The 18,641-nt window shown below is 42.1% G+C and overlaps 1 protein-coding gene across 2 annotated transcripts in view; it reads left to right on the top strand.

The window, feature by feature from the left end:
• LOC119891217 (tight junction protein ZO-2-like) overlaps window positions 1–18,641 on the top strand; it is a gene marked incomplete at its 3' end in the record, with an annotated part of 89,066 nt that overhangs the window by 22,316 nt on the left and 48,109 nt on the right. For both annotated transcript variants that reach the window (XM_038702595.1, XM_038702596.1), the window contains 3 exon segments: window positions 8,389–8,513; window positions 10,918–11,020; window positions 15,849–16,362. In XM_038702595.1, the coding sequence (XP_038558523.1) occupies window positions 8,389–8,513; window positions 10,918–11,020; window positions 15,849–16,362 (742 nt within the window).

Below are 18,641 nucleotides of genomic sequence, written 5' to 3'. Positions count from 1 at the left end.
TAAACAACAAGGCAGGGAAATATAAAAGGAATTTATTTTATTGTTTGGGTACATTATTGTTCAGTGTACATGTTCACATCTGAAACAAACTTTACGTGCTTGATAACTCTCCCACCCCGCAGACATCTACACGTCAATACCGATTTATATTCATAGCGGCAAGTGCTATGTAGCTCCACATAGGGGACACAGGAAGTGACATATAGCACATTCATGCGGCGTCGGAACCGCGTAGGAAATTCACAGCCGCACCGGCAGAGCTCCAGAATATGCGACTCGGCCGGCTCACACGCGGACGCGCTACAAGTGCGAGGGCCCGCCCAACGCTGCTTGCAGCTTTAATTTACCATTGCTACCGCTGTCGGTGCAATGTGCGGCTCCATCAGCTAAGAGACTCAATGATGTGCTGCACACAATGTGTTAAGTTTGCCCCCCTTTTCGTTAACATGCTGTGAGCAGGGTTTTGTCCATCAATCTCTGGATCCGGAGCAAGAGCAAGACCTCCACCACCAGACTACTCAGATACACTGTGAAGGGAAGGCTTTCAAGTCTCTTTGTCAATCATGTCTTATTCTGACAAAGAAATGGCTCCTAAGCACCAATAGAAGGCATGTTTTGCTTATAAACATATTTTCTGTGATGGCTACTGCGCTGTTTAAGAATAAAATAAATGAACAGCCAAAGAATTGTGCTGTGAAAGACTTAATATCATGTTAACAATGATTGCATTTAGGAAGACTAACAACATAGAATTTTGAAAGTAACCACAGAAAGTCAGTAAGTACTCCACATTTTGTTAGCATCAAGTTCAAACAACATCCGCTCCGTAAATTTGTAAGCTTTAATATTAATATATCGTGACTCAAATCAATGTCAGGTACGAGAAGTAGTACTCTGAGGACTGTCTCTTTATCTATCAATGCAGCTGTTCTTATCAAATAAAACAGGCACTTCACTCCTGGTTTCAATAGTAAACCACCACAAAAATGACAATTACCAACAAAAAACCCTATTTTCTAAGCAGACACATTTAACAAATACATAAATCACAAAGTATTTGTTTTGTATTTCCTACAAATAGGAAACTTATTAGCAAATTTTAGCAAAACTTTCTTCAACGCCATGCATCATGGGAATTCTGAGGACAAACGGTACAGGAGAAGATGGATGCCAAAAAACTGCGGAATAAATTGGCAACAACAAACAGCTGTGTAAAGTTTAAAGCTATAATGTACTAACATTACGACCTGAGGAATTTGTGGTCACCATATTTAGTTTGTTATCATTAAGTTCAAACACCATAGGCTACAGGTGTTTAAAGTTGAAAGCAGTTAACACTGGTGCCAGCTGCAGGATTTGAATAGGAGGTGCAGCTCCAGAGACTGATCACTAACTAACTGCATCACCAGCCAGTCTGGTTGCAATGATACAATTTGATGTGTTGTTGATCCAAAAAGTGTATTTGCTTAATAAAAAAAGCTTTACAACTAACATTTAGGACTTTTTAGTTAGTGCTTGAGTAGCTGAGCATAAAAATATACCTCTTGTGTCCAAACTCCGAACAGGGAGGAAGATACAGCAAGAAAGAATTAGTGACAGGGGGAGACCTCAGGCTGCAGCTACAACAGGGAGTGAATGGAAGACGACTGAGACTTTCCAATCAATGAAGGATCAAAGATAAAAAATTAAACGTCCACTGAGCAGAATTTTGACATTTTGAGGGAGAAAAGCCATGTGGCTACATTTTGGTGTTTTTTTGTGCTTATAGAGATAAATATATGCAACTGTTTACAAAACAATTTCTGGTCTGCAAAATCCTCCTGTCTCCACTCTAACTGATCACATGACACACTGGTAAAGTCTGCTAAAAGCTGTAAAACCCTTCAATTTGGAAGGGCATAGCTCCTAAACTAAACATTTTTTAGCAAACACCAAATACAAAGATTTGTAAAGATCAACATCTTTTCTGCAACCTACAGCTGAAATATAAAAAAATATTAAAATAAAGTCGACCATTACAGATATCAGCAACACAGGTAATAGCACCCATCTCATGAAGAAGATGTACAATTTGAAATTGGAACCAAGTTTGTAGGACAAACTGTACAGGACTAGTTAGATGCCAAAAAACTGCTGGATGAATAAATAATAATAATAATAATAATAATAAAGAGCATATTTAGTGTGAGAGCTGCTTACTGGCAGAATATTTTCACACTTCCACTCGTATTCATCTTCACTTTCTGCCTTGGACAATGAAACACTGGCTACTAGGGATGGGTATCACAGCCTTTATGGTATTGACCGAAACAGCCCAGTATCAGGTAGAATCGAAACATCTCCAGTCAAACCAGTACTTCATTCTATACTTTTTGTAGCCAGATTTTTATTTGTTATTCACATTACTTGTCACTGATCCATCACTGCGTTCCATCACATCAATTAAGAGCTTTTGTGGCGCAGCAGCAATCAGCTGATTTTCCTGACGGAGCCTCCGGCTGCAGCTGTGGCTGCTTCAGGTGTAGCTGGTTTGATCGGCTGGACGTGCAGCTTCTCTTTACTCTGTTACTCTGTGTCTGTGAGTCTTTAGTGTAGTTTAGTGACTTGTTTTATACTTGTTACTGTCGTTTTTGGAGGAGGTTTGCGACTCACCAGTAAAAGAAAAAGCCCTCGTGGAAAGTTAACAAAATCCATTTTCCGCTGTTTACTTTCAACACACGTATCAAAAATTACCTTAAATTTGTTTCCCACAGTTTATTTGGTCACTAAACTATTTTACTCCTCTATCATTCAAATATTAAAAAATTTGCAAGCTGGAGTCTTTCCCCGTATAATACTACCTGTGAGGATGAAGTAATCAGGATGAGGAGCGATCTGATGCAATTTCCCAATACTTTTACATAACAGTTATTTTATACAAGAAAAAAAATAAAATTGATTACCTTGCTTTTTCATAACGACAATAAAAATTATAATAGGCTACCAATCAACTACTATGGCTTCAATAGGTGGCATTTTAAGGTATCAAATAAAGTACTCTATTGGTATTTGTATCACTTTAAGGGTACTGATTTTGGTACTGGTATAGATGTCATTTACAATGTCTCCAGAAAGCAGGAAATGAAGTGTTTAATACTCAAAGTCTTCTGGGGCTCCCGATTCTTAACAGGAGTTACGCTATAACATCACCAGATGCTCTTTGAAGAACGAGGAGAGGAAGCGAGACAATTGTTTAGTGTTACCCTGCTCGTATAGTCATTAATGATCATGGGGAATTTTAGTAGCGGCGGTCATAATTCAGCAGCGGCCGTTCCTGAAGGAATATTGTATATTTAATGTAAATATTGTACATACCCACACTCCTTTATATTTTTGTTTATATTTATACTCTTATATTTATATACTCTTTATCTATCTACGTGTGCAGTTGTGACAAAAGAATTTCCCTTCGGGGATCAATAAAGTATTTCTGATTTCTGATATAGAGCAAACACTGCCGTTCAGTTGCTTGTTAAAGGGGCATTATGTAGTTTCCAGCGGCCACTAGTGGTGCGGTTCTAAGATTGCAACCGGGAGTGTGCTCGTACGCGTGCTTGTACGCGTGCTCACTTGAGCTCATGAGCAAGCATAATCCGAAACACAACCGCTTTCAGACCGAGATCCCACAATCAACGATCATCAATTTATATCCCACCTATAGAATCTCCGTAGTATGATGAAGAAATAATTAGCGTTCTCCTCACAGATATCACCCACTGTCAAGCCCAGGGAAATGTGTAAATATGTGGAGACCTGAATGCAAGAACTGGTGCTGAACCTGATATGGTAGACCCGCAAGGTAATAACCAGGTGTTTGTGAAAGCTTAGTGTATTCATAACGAGGCAGAGTCGGTGGTTATAATGTGTTATGGAACACGGTCGGAGATTCTTGCCGCATATTGACATAAACTGGTATTACTGTTCATAGTGTCTTATTGACGCATGTGTTATAAATATATGCATAAGTCATTATAGCGATGACCTTCATAGAAAGTGTTACCGCATGAATCATAGCACACGTCCTCAAAAGGTAGAACATTTTGATATCTGCAGATGTGTAGTGAAATGGATGCAGAAGCATTAAAAATTGAGTTGAGAGAGGGAGACAGAAACAGAGAGAGAGTCTTTTAGGCTATAGAGAGATTTATAGATAGACTACTGTCTTTCCACCTCATATCCCCTCAGTAATGACGGCCTGAATTAGGCTGTATGGGATATTAACAACATATTGGACAATGTGGCTGAAAAGGTCTCCGCACCGGAGATCAAAAAAGTCAGCCAATGAAAAGTGGTTTGATTCAATTCAATTTTATTGATATAGCGCCAACAGTTATCTCATAGCGCTTTTCACATAGAGCAGGTCTAGACCGTACTCTGTGATGTTATTTACAGAGACCCAACAATTCCCACCAAGAGCAGCACTAGGCGACAGAGGCAAGGAAAAACTTCCTTTAATTTTATATCTTTTGAAATTCTATTGGTATACCTTATTATACCGATATACCGCCCAGCCCTAAGACAGACACAGAGAGAAAGATGGTGTGAAGTTTGGGGTCATAACTGCTACAGATGAGAGAAGCATTACTTTGAGACCCAACATGAAGAATTCTGCAGAAAGATCCTAAACATTCAAAGACAGACTCCTATGTGTGCATGTAGAATGCAGAATTAGGGCGGTTTCCAGTGATAATGGATACTCAAAAAAGAGGACTAAATTTCCTGATGCACCTCAGATCAAGTTCCCAAGATTCCCTCCAATTCAAAGTTCTTAAAACACAAGAGCTGAACGCTGAAGATAGTCCTTTATGCCAGCTTGTCCTGACACAAACAAATCCTGCAACACAAACTACATTGTTATCTGGCCCTAAACAGAGATTGTTATTACTATCAGAAATATCAAGCAGAGGCAACTACTTACCGAGTACAGACTCAGTGACCATACACACTGTATGTGAACACTGTACGACAGGTGAGGTGGAGACGGATTTACTCATCAAATGTGATGACTATAGAAGCATAAGAGAGCAATATTTTGAGAAATTCCATCTAATAATACCAGATTTCAGAGAACTTCAAAATGACAATAAATTAAGAATAATTCTAGGAGAAGGACAAAGTATGTTGTCTGTGTCACAACCTGAGGGACAGCGAGTGACTCGGGAAAGTGCTGCACTTAATGTTCGCTGCATGGGAGGTTAAATCTTGTTCATTCCTGTTTAACCCTAGTTTAACGTTCTATCTGTATTCGTTATTTTTGTGTTTGTAACTTGTAAAATATTTTGTTGATTTTGTTGCAAACTGCTTTGGCAACTTTGTTTAACTGAAGCATTCATGCCAATAAATCACACTGAACTGAACTGAAAGAGAGGAACAGAGCGAGGCGGTCAGACAGAAAGTGAAACAGAGACAGTGATAAAGACATAGGCAGGCATCAGACAACAGAGACAGATAGACAGGAAGACAGTGAGACAGAGAGAGGGGGAAATAGAGAGACAGAAAGAGAGAGGGAGGGAAAGAGGGTGAGAGACAGACGAGGAAGAGTGAGAAAGAGAGGAAGTGCGTGCATGCGGGTATGTGTGTGTACATGACTGCTGGGATATTTATCCATATGTGATCCTGCTCTGTGGAATAGTTTAAAGGTCCATGATTTGCAGGCTGTGTATATAGCTGATGATACACAGAGCAACTTTTAGAGCAATGTTGCCGTCAGTGATAATAAAAATTACCATAACATTACCAACATCCCCCACACCATTACTACCATAATCCCTGCTGCCCCGCCCCGCCGCTATCCATTCAAAACATAGTCAGACTTGCCAACAGCAAGATTGCCCAGCAACATAGCTCAAAAAGTTGTCCCGTGTATCATCAGCTTATGACTGAGCACAGGCGTCGCCAGGATGCAGGCAAAAAAACGGCTCTGTATGACAGCATTAAGAGCCAGTAGTAGAGCTGTGGGCATGTTTAACATGAACATCTGACACTGCAACATTATAGAAAATATAAAAAGCATAATGAGTCTCCTTTAATGTGTGTGTGTGTGTGTGTGTGTGTGTGTGTGTGTGTGTGTGTAGCTGTCAGTGTATATGTGTGTCTATATGTGTTCAGGGAAGAGGACACAGACAGGTGTTCAGAAAATAGCTTAACTTCAGTCCACCAATCAGAACAGAGGACCCAGTCCTTTGATTTTTCTAATTTACATCACCAAGGTAACCAGTTCTACCATAGAGATATATATATATAAAATCCCTCTGAAGATTTTTGTCAAATAAACCTCAATAAAGACTAAACTATAGGTCGTATCAGTGAAATGAACTGACCAGCAGCAGCAGAACGCATTTGTGAACAAGTTGATATTTTAGTTGAGAGGAGGCAGACTCTGACATGACTTCTGCTTGGTGCTCAAACGCATTCAAAGTGGATGGTGTCACGGACTGGCTCAAAAACCCTGACATAAATAATCACACCGTGTAAACAGGCTGCACCAACGGTACCATTACTTTTATTATACAACAACTCATACATATAATTAACATAACTACTGAAATAAGGCAGTGTAGTGTGGTAGTGAGAGTATGAGCAATAAGTCAGTAGCGTCAGCATGTTTGCATGAATGTAATGATGAGTGCAATGTAGTGTTAAGAAAGAAAGCAAAATAATGAGGAGCAAGGAGTAAAGGGAACTACGTTTCCCTCCTCTCTATCTCCCAACATGCAACAGGTAGGATCTGCTTTATACATATGGAAAACACTGGGCCCCAGGTGGCTCCAATACATGACGACGACACCAGCTACTGACACCTACAACAGAACACACACGAATACTCAGCAACCTGACAGACAAGGACGTCCCGGGGAAGTCACAATGGACAGACATTCATAGCTGCAAGAATATAGGCCTAGTGCTTAATGTGAAAATATCACACATTCTTAATCTGTAGGGTTTAATAAGGAGTTGGCCCACCCTTTGCAGCTCTAACAGATTCAACTTTTCTGGGAAGGCTGTCCAGTGTGTTCAAGGGAATTTTTGACCGTTCTTCTAGAAGTGCATTTGTGAGGTCAGGCACAGATGTTGGACCAGAAGGCCTGGCTCGCAGTCTGCATTCTAATTCATCCCTCTTTGCAGCCCAGTCAAGTTCTCCACACCAAACTCCCAATATCTTCACAGACTATAATTGAGGCAATGTTATGTTCAGCAAACATAAAACATTATGTAACCGGCTGCTCCTCAGAACGTACTGCACGGTCCTGGCTCGAACCAGTGACCTCAGGTACGGGAGGCGGACATGCTGACGAGGAGGCTAAAACCCATGGGCACTAGCGAAGGTCGTCATGTAAATGTAAATGCTCTGTATTTGTATAGTGCCTTTCTTTTCGTCCACTCAAAGCACTTTTACACTACATCTGCATTCACCATTCACACACAGTCATTCATTGAGCCTAATTGCTCAAACAGAAACTAACATTCACACAGTGGAACAGCCACCAGAGGCAATTCGGGGTTCAGTATCTTGCCCAAGGACACTTGGGCAAGAAGCCGGGGATTGAACCGCCGATTAACGGGCAACCCACTCCACCTCCTGAGCCACAGCCTCCCCGCCATTGCGTCTCTTAAGGTGTCGCAGAATGAGGTTTACTCACTGCACAGGCTCGCTGGCGTCTGTCACAATCACATCACACACCTGCTTTTTCATGGTTATTTTAGGCAACTCGAAGCTGACTTCAAGCAGGGCACATGGCGTGTTTACTATTTCAGTATTTTACTCAGACCATTTTCTTTCCCTGTCCCAACCTTAAGCAAAGGTTATAGGTTATTATTTCTTAAACCATCCAGGTGTCTCTTGAAAAAGAGGTTTTAAATCTCAATGAGGTCATCTGGTTAAATAAATATCCATCCATCCATCGTCAACCGCTTATCCTGCATACAGGGTCGCGGGTTAAATAAATATAATAATAAAAAAATTAAAAAACTAGACTCGTGAGACACCAGACACAAATTCCTCAAAGTCCTGCTTCTTTGATGCCAAACATCGACCACCTCCTACTGACCGCTGATAACCCTTCATGGAATGATGAGCATAATCCCAGCTGCAATTATGTTTCCTCCAAAACGTACTAAGTAAAACCATTAAGTGGTTTAGACAGGTCATATTAAGGAGATTGGGTTGACATCAGATCTAATATACTACTGGCTGGATGGAAAGACAATAACTAAGGAAATTTCCATCCAAATTATTTCAGAACCAGAAAATATCATCTCAGTGGTAAAAAGCAAACAATCCGTAACTGCTTGGTGGAAACGCTCACCCCAGTGACATTCAACTGAATGTGCTGTATTATTTTTCTGTAGGACTCTAAGATGGGTTTTGGCATCGCTGTGTCAGGAGGGCGTGACAACCCCAATGTGGAGAATGGAGAAACGTCAATCATCGTGTCAGACGTGCTGCAGGGAGGACCAGCAGATGGATTACTCTTGTAAGTCTATCAGAAATTGACCAAAATCCTCTTCTTCGTTGCCTGCTAGTGACCTTATTAGTCATTACTAGTCACATGTCTGTATAACATACACCTGAGTTAGCTAGCACAGCTCTTTGTCAGAGTTGTCAAGTATACTCTGGTGCTGCATGAGATGTAAACAATTACACAAAGGTCCAAAGTACAGTACTTAGCTCATTATGCCTTAGATTATCTCCACTGACAAACCATAAGTCAATCTAGGGCAAATCATTTGTTTTGAGAGGGGTCCTACTGCAGGCCGGTCAGTTTTTTAAGTCCCCACGGGACGTAACGTAAGGCATTCTCGGTTGTTTCGCTACACATCGCGACAGCGGTAGGTGACTGGTTAGCATTGTCCAAAACATTGAGTAAAGTCTGAATACATTGCTTTTGCTGTATGTTCGCCGTCAATAACTACTGCTGTCAATATTGTACATCTAAATCACACAAATTACAGAATGTTACACGTGTGTAAGTTGTTGTTCTACATAGGCTACGCCAACGGTGGCTAGCGTTAGCTCCTGAATTAGCAGGATTAGCTTTTTTCCCCTTTGGATAATGTAAGCTATTCATACTGCATGAAGCTACTGTGTTCGTTTTTCCTAAAGCATTTTGCAAGGGCATAGGTTTGCATTTATCTTAACATGTTGACGACGCTCAGGTTAGTTATTTGTCCAAAAGAAGATAAATAAAAATCTGAATCGTTTAGACCGTTCGGTGTAGCTTTTCACACTTAACGTCAAACAGTGTGCAAAGACTTTGCTGGCTGTATGAATTGATCTTAGTTGAACTGAAGTTTATGTACTACGACAGTGTTTCCCAACCCTTTCCTGGAGAAAATTACCCCCTGTCCTGAATGATTTTCTCTCTCCCTGCCTCAACACAGCTGATTGAAGCAGCTTCAGGATTCATAACCAGTTGATAGTTTGAATCAGCTGTTTTGGAGCAGTGACATGTTTAACATACGCGGTTAACAATTATCCACGTAAAGATACTAGTCCTCACCACAGCCACTGTTGGCAGATCCTAATTTGCGGGATTTAGATGTACAAATATTGGTAGTGGTAGATATTTTGATGGAACATGCAGAGATCCATGCATTCAGACTTATTAAAAATGTTTTGGATAATGCAAATCAGTCACTGCTGCCAGCTCCTTTTCTAACTGTGTAATCTGTGTGTATACAGTGAATAAAGTAAAGTACTATTACAGTAGGCTGTTGTCTCAATTCATTTTTAAAAAATGGATATTTACAAAATTATCGATACAGGTATACATGTTGTATTGCATGTGTGTTCATTTTTACGGATTGTACAGTATGATAGTCCACATAGTCCAGCAGGGTTCTAGTTACAGTCCATAAGAAGGGTCTGAGCTCTTATTGAAGTGGTAAAATCCTGCATCTGTGGGGGTCACTAATTCATTTACTTACAACCATTATTTTTAATGACAAATGTACAATATATTAATAACATATACACAAACACGTTTTCCAAACGAACTACGCTTGGACTTTGTTGCAGTATCACACACATCTGGGGCAAGTAGTAGGCTGCTGTGTGAGAGAGAAAGTGTTGACCACGTAATGAGCATTGAAGTCTCTGTCCAGGCTTCTATTATTTATTTATTAATCCCCACCGGTAACAATCGTTATACTACAGACTCCCACGAAGCTCAAATTGTAGTCCAGTTTACACAGTTGTCCGTTTTTTCCTGTTAAATTCAGCTGATTGCAGTAAAATGCCATAGTATATTACTCTTCAAAGGGAAATTATGAATGAGTGTGTGTGTTTCTTTTAGGATGACTGGAAGAGAGGCTAAGTTACACTCTTAATCAACGACAATGTTTTACTGTGAATGGATGTGGCTAGCTGTATGGACGGAGTTAACATCAAATTTTGACAGAATAAATAAATAATGCCGTAAAGAGAAAAAAAAAAAAAAAAAAAAAAAAAGATACTGTTACTAGTTACAGTGGGCTTTCTTCCTACATTGGCACGTTAAGTGCCAAGTAGAATAGCTCAATATGCTATATTTAAGGAATTAGCCTGCTAGTTTCCCGTTACAGTGTTGACTAAATAATTAAATATAAATCAATGACAAAAACCCTCCCTCTATGTCTACGTGATTAAACTTTATAATTTTTGAATGCGTTTCCTGTCAAATCGCATGCTTTTATTTTGTAGTTTTTGCGTGTATTTCTTGTCCTGACCGGCCTGACAGTGGAGGTGGCCTGAAAGAGGAGGTCTGCAGTTGGACCGTCTTGTTTGTTGTACAATCAAGAATAGTAGAATTACTTCTAAGTGGCAGCAGGTCTGTATGATCTCATGATGATCATATATTATTTGTATTTTTTACTGTATTTGTGTCTTTTTTTGTCCAGTGAGAATGATCGTGTCATTCAAGTCAACTCCACCCCCATGGACAACGTGCCTCATTCCTTTGCTGTGCAGTCCCTACGTAAATGTGGCAAAGTGGCCAAAATAGTGAGTATGAATCATATGCAAAGAAGACACTGAGTTAAGGCAATCTTTGTGGATGCTCACAGCTCTGCTGGTGTCACACTGGGAAAACATGATGGTTCCACAGGGGGACCTTTGTTGGGACAAATTCTGTTATTGTACATTTTTAATATCTCACCAGCAGGGTTTGGGAGTAACGGATTACATGTAATCACGATACAAAAAACTGTATTCCATTACAGTACAGAAAAACAAGATGCAATCAGTAGTGGGACAACAGTGTGGATTTGTGCATTTTATATAAAATAAATTTGGAGCTACTCCAAATTCCTCTTTTCCTCTCCCAGAGAGGAGCAGGAGGGTTAAAGATCAACTTCAACAGACTGCTGAAAAGACCCCAACGGAAGGAGGGTGGAGAAGTTGCTTTCTCTAAGTGCTAACTCTGATCATAAAACTGGCACCTTTTTGATTCCGAAGCTGATAACGCGGTGCCTGTTAAACTGACAAAAGGGACACTAACCAGCGATTAGCATTTCCCTGAACAGCCTATCAAAACTGCCCCCCCACACACACACATGCACGTAACCGTGGCAACTGACCTTGCTCTGTGTTTCATTACCCCATCAAAGGGATACCCCTTTTGTGTGACATAAAGCAGGACAGCCGAACTTTGAATAAACAAAGACTTCGGTCTCCAAAGACCCAGAGCATTAACTGCTATCTGTTGTTATTAGTGCTGAAAAGAATCTAAATAAGTTACTTATGCAGTGTTTTTATTTTCAGCAAGATTAAGGACACCCCTTCATCACTTGTAACCAATGCTTGTTCACAATACTTTCTCACACAATTCCTTAAATAAAATATAAAGAAAAAGAAATGTTTTACTATACTCTTAATCGCCAGCTTTAATTTAAGGCTGAATAACTAAATTCCCCAGTTCCTAAGGAAAGATTGTTTTGGATTAATCTAAGCTTTCCTCATGTAACCTGAGCTCCCCAAGTGGACGAAATAAGTATTACATACCATCGTCGGAAATGCCGTTAATTTATAAATATCCTGACCAATAATGTTTCCTGTTACCAAATGCTTAACTTAGAACGGTACAACTGTTTGACCGTTGAGGTTTGATTGTGGAAAATATTTTATTATTGTGCAAATAGATTTATTTTCTTTTAGACATTAAAAGTTTAGAAAGGCAGACCTGAAACGCCCTCTGGGGAACCACGTGACGTTGTTCGCTCTCTCTCTGTGCTCTGCTCTTCCCCTCGTGCCCTGGTCTCTGCTCTCTGGACGCTTCGGCAACGCCTCTCCAGGCAACACCCTAAGAGTTCGACCAGCGCAACAGGCCTTTGTTCGCTTGAAGCTACACACGCGAAGTGCCGCAACATCGATTTGCCCTCAGTTCCAGCAACTGTACTTGTTTTATTTTCTTCCTTTCTTTTGTTTTGTTAAAGTTATCAGTACGTTAAGTTACACTGGTCTAATTCAGGAACGACCAAGTTCCCTTTTTAAGCTTTTTCGTCGAGCTAAGCCCACGGATGTCGGACGACGCCACATGTCTAAATTTAAATTTAGACATGTTGCATTTTAAAATGCATAAAAATATTAATATAAAATCAACCATTACCGATATCAGCAATAAAAGTAATAGCATACATTTCCTGAACAGCATGTACATTTTGAAGTTGCAACGAAGTTTCTTGTACAAATGGTGGGGAGAAGATAGTTGCAGAAGAAATGGTGAAATAAAGAATAATGAGCAAAGATAAAAGTGTGATAGTTACAGCTCACACCAAATATATAAGAAAGAGCGAAAAGTGTGAAAGCTGTAACTCTCACACTTTTCGCTTGGAGGAGGACTCTGTCTCTACATAAATGAAGGTTGGTGCACAGATGTCACAGTGTTGAAGAAATCATGCAGGCCTCAGGCCTGTGTTAGTGAGGCGTTAATACACCTGGCCGACCAGATAACCAACGTGGAGAAAAAACATCCAGACTCCCTGCTCATTGTTCTTGGGGACTTTAACAGAGCAAACCTCAGCCACGAACTTCCAAAGTACAGACAGCATATTAAGTGTCCCACCAGGGACACACTGGACCACTGCTCCACAGCATTAAAGGACGCCTTTCGCTCTGTCACCCGTGTGGCCATAGGACTCTCTGATCACTGTCTGGTTCATCTTCTCCCGACACACAGGCAAAAACTGAAATCTGCTAAACTTGTTGTAAAGTCTGTGAAAAGATGGACCGAGTCAAAGCTGGAGTTACAGGCCTGCTTTGACTGCACTGACTGGAGTGTTTTTGAGGCTGCAGCCACTGACCTGGACAAACTAACGGACACTGTGACATCTTATGTCAGTTTTTGTGAGGACTTCCACACATACAACAACCAAAAACCCTGGTTCACAGCGAAACTCAGGCAGCTTCGTCAGACCAAGGAGGAGGCCTTCAGAAGTGGAGAGTCTTGTACAACCAGGCCGGGAACACAATGACTAAAGAGGTCAAAGCAGCAAAGAGGAGCTACACTGAAAAGCTAATTAACAGCTTTGCATCCAGCGATCCTGCGTCAGTGTGGAGAGGCCTGCAGACACTCACTAACTACAGTAGACCATCCCCCAACACTGCTGGTTTTTACTCTAGGTTTGAGAAGCCCACAGTCACACCTCTCCCCCGCTCCAGTTTCCCCCTCTGACACACTGTCACCCCACCCTCCCTGACCCCTCATCTGCACTTGTGATCTGTGAAGAGGACGTGAGCCACCTCTTCCAAAGGTAGAAGATCAGGAAGGCTCCTGGTCCAGATGGTGTGTCTCCATCCTGCCCAAAATCTACGCGGACCAGCTGGCCCCCATCTTCACTCAGATCTTCAACAGATCACTGGGGCTGTGTGAAGTTCCCTCCTGCTTCAAATGCTCCACAGTCACCCGGTCCCCAAAAACCCCTCCATCTCTGGACTAAATGACTACAGGCCCGTCGCCCTGACATCTGTAGTAACCTGGACTATCAGCACTGGTGCCCCCCAGGGGCGTGTGCTGTCCCCACTGCTCTTCTCCCTCTACACCAACGACTGCACCTCAGGAGACCCATCTGTCAAACTCCTGAAGTTCGCTGACGACACAACGGTCATCGACCTCATCTGGGACGGTGACGAGTCGGCCTACAGACGGGAGGTTGACCAGCTGGCTCTCTGGTGTGCTCAGAACAACCTGGAGCTTAACACGCTCAAAACTGTGAAGATGACCGTGGACTTCAGGAGGAGCCAACCACTCTACCATACTCAACAGCCCTGTGTCTGCTGTGGAATCCTTCAGGTTTCTGGGATCCGCTATTTGATTTGATTTGAAATCAAATTAAAATTTATTTCGGGTTTTCAAATCAAATGTATCCCAGGACCTGAAGTGGGAGCCCAACACAGACACCATCATCAACAAGTCTTCCTGCGTCAGCTCAGGAAGCTCAACCTGCCTAAGGAGCTGCTGATCCACTTCTACACAGCCATTATCCAGTCTGTCCTGCACGTGCAGAGGACAGGAGCAGACTACAACGGTCAGTCAGGACTGCAGAAAAGATCATTGGTGCCAACTTGCCCTCCATTCAGGACAGAGCCCTATACGCCAAAACCAACAGACTCAGGAACAGTTTCTTCCCACAAACCATCACTCTGATGAACAGCTGATTTCTGACTCACGGTGTCAGGAACAATTCCTGTGCAATAACCCAGTAACTCTGCCTCTAATCAGCCACCTATTTACTGGTTTCCACTTATTATTTATTCACCATTCTCTATTTGCATGAGAAGCGAACAACTTCCTGTTTCATGGCGCAGCATGGTACTTTGCTGCCATGCCAAGCACACACCTTTGAAGGAAAACCCAGAAGCTTTACAGCATAACATCATCTACGTGTGACTTAGTTTATCTAGAGATAGTTTTGCAGTAGATATGGCCATCCTGCGAAATGTGGTTCATCACAACATAGAACTGTTGCCAGTAGGTGGCGCTGTGACCATGAGTATGAGCTTGTAGATGTGTTCAGTGTGGGATGTTTATCAGTGAAGATACAACAACGTCCTTTGTCTTGGCAAAGCGTGAACCTTTTTTGCCACAGGAACACTGTTTTCTGAAAACTCACAAGCTTCACAAAATGGCATCATCACTGTGTTAAGGCTTTTCTGGGACAGTTTTGGAGTTGATGTAGCATGGCACTATGACTTTGAGTGAATGTTGGCATATGGATGTGTTCAAGGTGTATCACACCTGTAGTGAATCATTGATTTTCCACTGCACGCCACGGGCATCCCCAGTTGACCAAAACTCACCATTTGTACAACATATCATCGATTGGATAACACTGCACAGCAAAATTTGAAGTCACACGGACTAATTCTCTAGGAGGAGTTCATTAAAGTGCGGAGTGTGTAAAACGTCCACTCCAAAATGGCCAATTTCCTCTTGGTTGTTGACCCACCTGGCGTGTGTGCAAGGTTTTGTAAGTTTTCGAGAACATTTGAGAGCCACAGCTCTTACACTAAAGAGCGACAACAACAAAAGTGTGGGAGCTGTGGCCATAGAAATGATTCTGCACAGAATTAAGTTGATCTAGATATTGTTTTGCTAAAAAGTTTCTTGTAAATACAAAATATCTGCTTCTCCAGGAGCCTGTCCTAAACGCAACCCACGCAAGTTATATGACACAAATCATGTTTATTTCTCGCACAATAAAAAAAAAGTACAAAGATCCCTTCTGGCCAAAGCTGTGGGTCATACATTTTGCCCACATCATTGCACTCAGCTGGAACCTTGAAGGAGCTGAACTGACATTAATGAGCTTTCTGTTTTTTCTTTCTCTGTCAGACGGTGAAGAGACCTCGGAAGATGGTGCTCTCAATGAAGCAGTCCCCATCCCCAGGTGGAGACAGTCGGGAATACTCCCCTTCCACCCACTACTATGATGCCGACAATGATGATGGATGGTACCGTAATGAAGGCAGGGACCACACCACTGACAGCAAAGGATACCTGGATCCTGAGTACAGGGGAGGGCGGGACTACAACCACAGGGGAAGGAGCCGCGGGAGAAGCCTGGAGAGAACCTCGCCCAGCACAGACAGAGCCAGGAGGGAGGGCAGCCGGGGACGAGCTCTGGAAACCAGTGGCGACCGTCAGAGGTACCACAGCCGAGGACGCAGTCCCGGGGAAAGTTCCAAAATGGAGGACAACTTTGAGCGAGGAGGAGGAGGAAGAGGAGAAAGGTATAAGAGCAGGGACCAGATTAATGACAACCCTCCATCCCCAGAACCTTCCAAAGAGCTGGAGCCGCTGGAGAAACCTGTAAATGTCCTGCTGGTGAAGAACAGACCCAGCGAAGGTAAAATACACCAGCTACCTACCATAGCTGCTCATTTAACTAACTAAGAGGTTGTAGGGCTACATGAATGTGGATAAAATGAGAATCACAATGTTTTCTTTGAGAATTGAGACACTGATTGTCCTTCGTTTTAAAATTCTTTTCTCTTTCTCGTTTTAAAAACCTTTTTCTCTTGATGCCCACAGAAACACAACAATCATTATTATGTTTGTTTTGTTTTTCTAAGAGCATCTATAAATGTTAAATTGACACCTGTTTAAACATAGGCTTCACTAGGATAGGATTTATAGCATGGATGTAGCATTAGATTGTACAAAGCTTTTGATTTTCTTGTCAATCAGTGTTTGGATTGACAAGAAAATTGTCCCTGCCACCTTCCAACGGCTGATTGGTATAGTTCTGTCGGGTGTCAACGATTGTGAAGCATTTCTGGATGATATTGTAGTCTTTTCTTCCACTTGGTCTAATCACCTAGACACTCTGCAGGAAGTATTTTGTCGCCTGGAGAGGGCTTCCTTGACCCTTAATCTGGTGAAATGTGAGTTTGGAAAGGCGGTGGTCACCTATTTAGGGAAACAAGTGGGGCAGGGGCAGGTGCGCCCCCTGGTGGTTAAAGTTCAGGCCATTCTGGATTTTCCCGTTCCAGAAACTCGGAGGCAGCTCCGTCGGTTCTTGGGAATGTGTGGTTATTATCCTGGATTCTGCAAAACTTTTGCTAGTGTTGTTGTGTCACTCGTTGATTTGTCCAGCCCGTCTCGCCCTTTTGTTTGGGATGCTGTGTGTCAAGACTCATTTGTTTCTGCGAAAGCTCTCTTGTGCAGTGCCCCTGTGTTGGCTGCCCTTTTAAGTTGGAGGTGGATGCTTTTGCAGGAGGATGACTGTGGTGTTGATCATCCTGTGTGCTGTTTTTCTAAGAAATTTGGCAAATGTCAGGTGAAAATATATCACAATTCAGAAGGAAGCGCTTGCACTACTGTGGGCGTTGCAGCATTTTGAAGTTTATGTTGGTTCGACTGCAAGCCCTGTTCTGGTCTTTACAAACCACAATCCCCTAGTGTTTCTGTCCTGTATGCGCAACAACAATCACCATCTGATGCGTTGGTCATTGTTGTTGCAGGATTTTAATATTGAGATTCACCACATAAAGGGGTCAGACAATGTTGTGGCTGATGCGTTATCTCGGGTGGGAGTCTAAGGAATCGAACATGATGGTTCTTTAGGGGGAAGAAATGTCCGATCTCAAGTGAGGGGGTGTTATGACCTGGAGTCATATTGGTTTGGATGTGAGTCTCAATGATGTGTATTTCTGCCTGCTGTTATCTGCCTGCTGTTACCCTCCCTACCCGAGGGAGGAGCTGTTTTGTTTGTCTGTGTTACAGATGGTGGAGAGCGGATTGGGCTGGAGGATTTCCTGTATAAAGGGACCTGTGTGGAGGCCGCGCGCTCTCTCCTCCCTTTCCCCTACCTCCCCAGCCAGGCGGGGTGTTCTGGTGTATTATAGCCTACCCTTTGTTGTATTTCACCCATGTGCTGGAAGTTAGTGGTGTACTGTTGGGAAACAGTAGGAGAGAGCTGCCATTTATTTTGAATATTGTTTTCTCCTGTTTTCTGGCCAGGTAGTCTTAGTATTAAAGTATTAAAAAGTATTTGTTCTTTCCTTTTTTATTTTTCTTTGTTGTAGGATAAATTATTGGGATGGGCAAAGGTGGTTTTGTTTCTCCCTCTCCCTGATGTCTTGGTCTTCTATACCATCTGTGAATAAGTCTAACATTAACCGTCAGAATATCCCGTAGCCTTTTGATGATTTATGGGGAGTGGGGAAAAGAGAGGAGACATCGTGTTGCGCTCAGGCCTCCCCTAGGCCGGGCGTAACAGAAGTGAAATTAGACTCAAACTCGACAGAAATGTGTATTGCATGATCTACAAATGTAAAATCAGATTTACACCTGTATAACGATTTGGGCATAATTTTGGGTGCGTTCAGTCCACACACAAATACCAAGCAATTTAAACACTTTTACAAATAATCACCTCACAACCTGAATAAATATTTTATGTACTGGTTTTAACTCCAGCCTCACAGATCTGATCATTTTCGCTTCCTACAAATAAGACTTGTGACATTCTTGTGTATTTCTTTACAGATTGTTAAATTGTGCATCTCCTGATAAGCATCGATCAGGTTGCATTTTTCGTGTGGAGATGTGAGACTCTTCATGGTCTTTAGCTCCACCCAGATCCACAAAGGCTGGGGGAAAACTGGGCCTAAAAAATTGGCC

This window comes from Micropterus salmoides, unplaced genomic scaffold, assembly GCF_014851395.1.
Source record: "Micropterus salmoides isolate LMB-PRFRI ecotype aquatic unplaced genomic scaffold, ASM1485139v1 Ms_hic_scaffold_7, whole genome shotgun sequence".
NCBI classification, from domain to species: Eukaryota; Metazoa; Chordata; class Actinopteri; order Centrarchiformes; family Centrarchidae; genus Micropterus; species Micropterus salmoides.
The sequence above is the reverse complement of the archived record's forward strand: the minus strand, read 5'-3'. Positions and strand labels throughout refer to the sequence as shown.